The 3,353-nt window shown below is 39.3% G+C and overlaps 2 protein-coding genes across 3 annotated transcripts in view; both read left to right on the top strand.

The window, feature by feature from the left end:
• LOC104735477 (isocitrate dehydrogenase [NADP], chloroplastic/mitochondrial) overlaps positions 1 to 2,694 on the top strand; it is a 4,887-nt gene extending 2,193 nt beyond the window's left edge. Inside the window, exons 8-16 of one of the 2 annotated variants that reach the window (XM_019235168.1) lie at positions 205 to 293; positions 383 to 432; positions 1,046 to 1,099; positions 1,190 to 1,258; positions 1,348 to 1,463; positions 1,557 to 1,591; positions 1,671 to 1,813; positions 1,992 to 2,114; positions 2,432 to 2,692. In XM_019235168.1, coding sequence (XP_019090713.1) covers positions 205 to 293; positions 383 to 432; positions 1,046 to 1,099; positions 1,190 to 1,258; positions 1,348 to 1,463; positions 1,557 to 1,591; positions 1,671 to 1,813; positions 1,992 to 2,114; positions 2,432 to 2,525 — 773 coding nt within the window. In that variant the 3' untranslated portion in view covers positions 2,526 to 2,692. Of the gene's footprint in view, positions 1 to 204; positions 294 to 382; positions 487 to 576; positions 646 to 734; positions 851 to 943; positions 979 to 1,045; positions 1,100 to 1,189; positions 1,259 to 1,347; positions 1,464 to 1,556; positions 1,592 to 1,670; positions 1,814 to 1,991; positions 2,115 to 2,431 lie in introns of both variants that reach the window. The other variant, XM_010455282.2, reaches the window with a different exon arrangement.
• Positions 2,963 to 3,353, top strand: part of LOC104735475 (polyribonucleotide nucleotidyltransferase 2, mitochondrial) — a 10,804-nt gene continuing 10,413 nt past the window's right edge. Inside the window, exon 1 of the mRNA XM_010455280.2 lies at positions 2,963 to 3,346. Within this exon, the coding sequence (XP_010453582.1) occupies positions 3,026 to 3,346 (321 nt within the window). The 5' untranslated portion in view covers positions 2,963 to 3,025. The remainder of the gene's footprint in view (positions 3,347 to 3,353) is intronic.

Here is a 3,353-nt window from a genome sequence, read left to right as displayed (position 1 = left end):
GTCTTTACAGGTTGGAAAAAACCAATATGCATTGGTAGGCATGCCTTTGGTGACCAGTATCGTGCCACTGATACAGTTATTAATGGGCCAGGAAAGTTGAAAATGGTTTTTGGTAAGACCATACCAAACTATATTCATTAGACCATGATAATTCTTCAATTATTTAGTTCAGATTGACGTGAATAAGTCTCATTGTCTTATTAGTCCCACAAGATGGGAACGCACCTGTGGAGCTAGATGTATATGATTTTAAAGGCCCAGGAGTCGCACTAGCTATGTACAATGTAGATGAGGTATGTCTCTTTTATTAATTGGCTTTAGTTTTATTCACTCTGGTTGTGAAGATTTATTAACGACCATACTGTGTTTTGTGATATGTCAGTCAATTCGAGGTTTTGCTGAATCATCTATGGCGATCGCATTTAATAAGAAATGGCCACTATACTTGAGCACCAAGAACACAATTCTCAAGAAATATGATGGCAGGTTTGTTTTCTATGTTCTCGCCTTCTTGGTGATCTCTAAGTCTCGGGTTTGCATAAGAGAACTGCTCTATAATCTGGTTAAACAATACAGGTTCAAGGACATATTTCAAGATGTTTATGAGGCGAATTGGAAGCAAAAGTTTGAAGAGCACTCAATCTGGTTAATATCTTTATGCTCTTACTTAAAGTTTGCATCTTGCTTCCCTTTTCGTTAGTAAAGGTAATATTGAAATGGTATTGTTGTTGTAGGTATGAGCACCGCTTGATCGATGACATGGTGGCTTACGCAGTAAAAAGCGAAGGTGGCTATGTCTGGGCGTGCAAAAATTACGATGGTGATGTTCAAAGTGATCTTCTTGCCCAAGGTATAATTTAAACCTACAATCTTTGAATGTTTATTTGTGTAAAGCAAGTAACATACTTAACACTTCTTATTGTTTTTCCTTCTTTAAATGTAGGGTTTGGCTCATTAGGCCTCATGACCTCCGTTTTGGTTTGTATCATGAACCTACAGTCAAGTATCAATTCTCTTTGCAANTGGCGATCGCATTTAATAAGAAATGGCCACTATACTTGAGCACCAAGAACACAATTCTCAAGAAATATGATGGCAGGTTTGTTTTCTATGTTCTCGCCTTCTTGGTGATCTCTAAGTCTCGGGTTTGCATAAGAGAACTGCTCTATAATCTGGTTAAACAATACAGGTTCAAGGACATATTTCAAGATGTTTATGAGGCGAATTGGAAGCAAAAGTTTGAAGAGCACTCAATCTGGTTAATATCTTTATGCTCTTACTTAAAGTTTGCATCTTGCTTCCCTTTTCGTTAGTAAAGGTAATATTGAAATGGTATTGTTGTTGTAGGTATGAGCACCGCTTGATCGATGACATGGTGGCTTACGCAGTAAAAAGCGAAGGTGGCTATGTCTGGGCGTGCAAAAATTACGATGGTGATGTTCAAAGTGATCTTCTTGCCCAAGGTATAATTTAAACCTACAATCTTTGAATGTTTATTTGTGTAAAGCAAGTAACATACTTAACACTTCTTATTGTTTTTCCTTCTTTAAATGTAGGGTTTGGCTCATTAGGCCTCATGACCTCCGTTTTGGTTTGTATCATGAACCTACAGTCAAGTATCAATTCTCTTTGCAAAAAAAAAAGTCTGTACATGATAGAATTTGTTGCAGTTGTCTGCTGATGGGAAAACACTCGAGTCAGAGGCGGCTCATGGAACTGTAACTCGACATTTCCGACTGCACCAGAAGGGACAAGAAACCAGTACTAACAGCATCGCCTCCATATTTGCATGGACACGAGGCTTGGAACACAGGTATCTAAGCCTCTTTCAGACTTTCACACACAGCTTTATCATCCTATGTTTTGCTATTCTAGCTAGATTAGCTAACTGAGTTCTGCGTTTATTCATGCATTTACCTATTCCACTTGCAACGTTCTTGTGCTTTCTCTTGATCATCTGATGGACTCTTCTGCCCTTTTTACTGCTTAAGGGCAAAACTGGATAAGAACGAAAAACTAATGGATTTCGTCAAGAAGCTTGAGTCATCTTGTGTAAACACTGTTGAGACAGGGAAAATGACCAAGGATCTTGCCCTTTTAATCCATGGTCCCAAGTAAGTAGCCTTTCCTTATCTCACTAGCAGCAACTTTGCCATTACAATCTGGTCATTTGCCTGAAACAGAAAAAGAGCTCAAACCGTCTTGATTGATTAATAAAACTTATAACCAAGTAAACCCGAAATTGAATCTGAAACTGATCCGAAGAAACTGAAGAATGTGCTGGCAAGTGTTCAAATTAAGTTGTGTATATTATTGATAGGAAACCATTTAGCCAAACCCAAACCAATTCGTACTGCATTCAGTTTTAATGCTGTTAGCCTGTTACTGTAGTATTATTGCTCTTGATGGTTTCATGAAACTTTTGACGCAGGGCGAGTAGGGATTCGTATTTGAACACGGAAGAGTTCATTGATGCAGTGGCCTCCAAGCTCAAAACACAGCTCCACGAGATTCCTCTTGTCTGAACATTTCTGAGAACAATACAAAAATAATGCTCGCCATAATAATTTCATAACGTAGCATAAAACTAAATGATATTGGCGGTTGAATGATTTTTTTGTTGGAAATAAACAAACGTTTTTGTTTCATTATTCCAAGTTGTTTTAATTTAAGAATTACTAGTGACAGTATCTATTTTACATTTCGTATCAAACATGAGTACTCTTGCCTTCAATGGCGATTTACATAATGAGTATCCGAAGTTAATAAACTTCACAAAGTTTAAAACACACGCAGGCTCTAATTGTGTCCGATGCTCAAAATTAACTAAAACAGAGATCATAGGGATCGGTTTAATTAAATGTTAAGAAAATTCGATTGTAGCAGAACCGTACCGGACCCGGACCGCTAAAACCCTTTCTTTTAGTTTTATGTTGTCGGCTCAGTCTCAACTTCACCGGTGCGTTAAACCCTTTTCCGTTTTCCCTCTCTTCTCCGCCTCTCTCACTCTCTCTGTGTATGTGTAATGTCGTCGATTGTGAATCGAGCTAAGTCATCTTCTCTTCCGAATTTTCTCGCATGGCGTGCTTTAGGTTTTCGTACCATCTGCTCTGGCCGCCTTGGTTTCGCTCCCTCTGATCCAGACTCGCCGGCCTCCGCAGGAACCAAAATATTGGAATCTTTTAAGGAGGAGTTCGAAGTCGGATCCCGCGTTGTCTCGTTCGAGACTGGCAAAATCGCTCGCTTCGCTAATGGCTCCGTTGTTCTCGGCATGGACCAGACCAAAGTTCTCTCTACCGTTACCTGTGCTAAGACCGACTCGCCCCGAGATTTCTTGCCTCTCACTGTATGTT

The sequence above is a fragment of the Camelina sativa genome, chromosome 13 (genome assembly GCF_000633955.1).
Source record: "Camelina sativa cultivar DH55 chromosome 13, Cs, whole genome shotgun sequence".
In the NCBI taxonomy this organism is placed as follows: Eukaryota; Viridiplantae; Streptophyta; class Magnoliopsida; order Brassicales; family Brassicaceae; genus Camelina; species Camelina sativa.
This window is presented reverse-complemented; position numbering and strand designations above follow the sequence as displayed.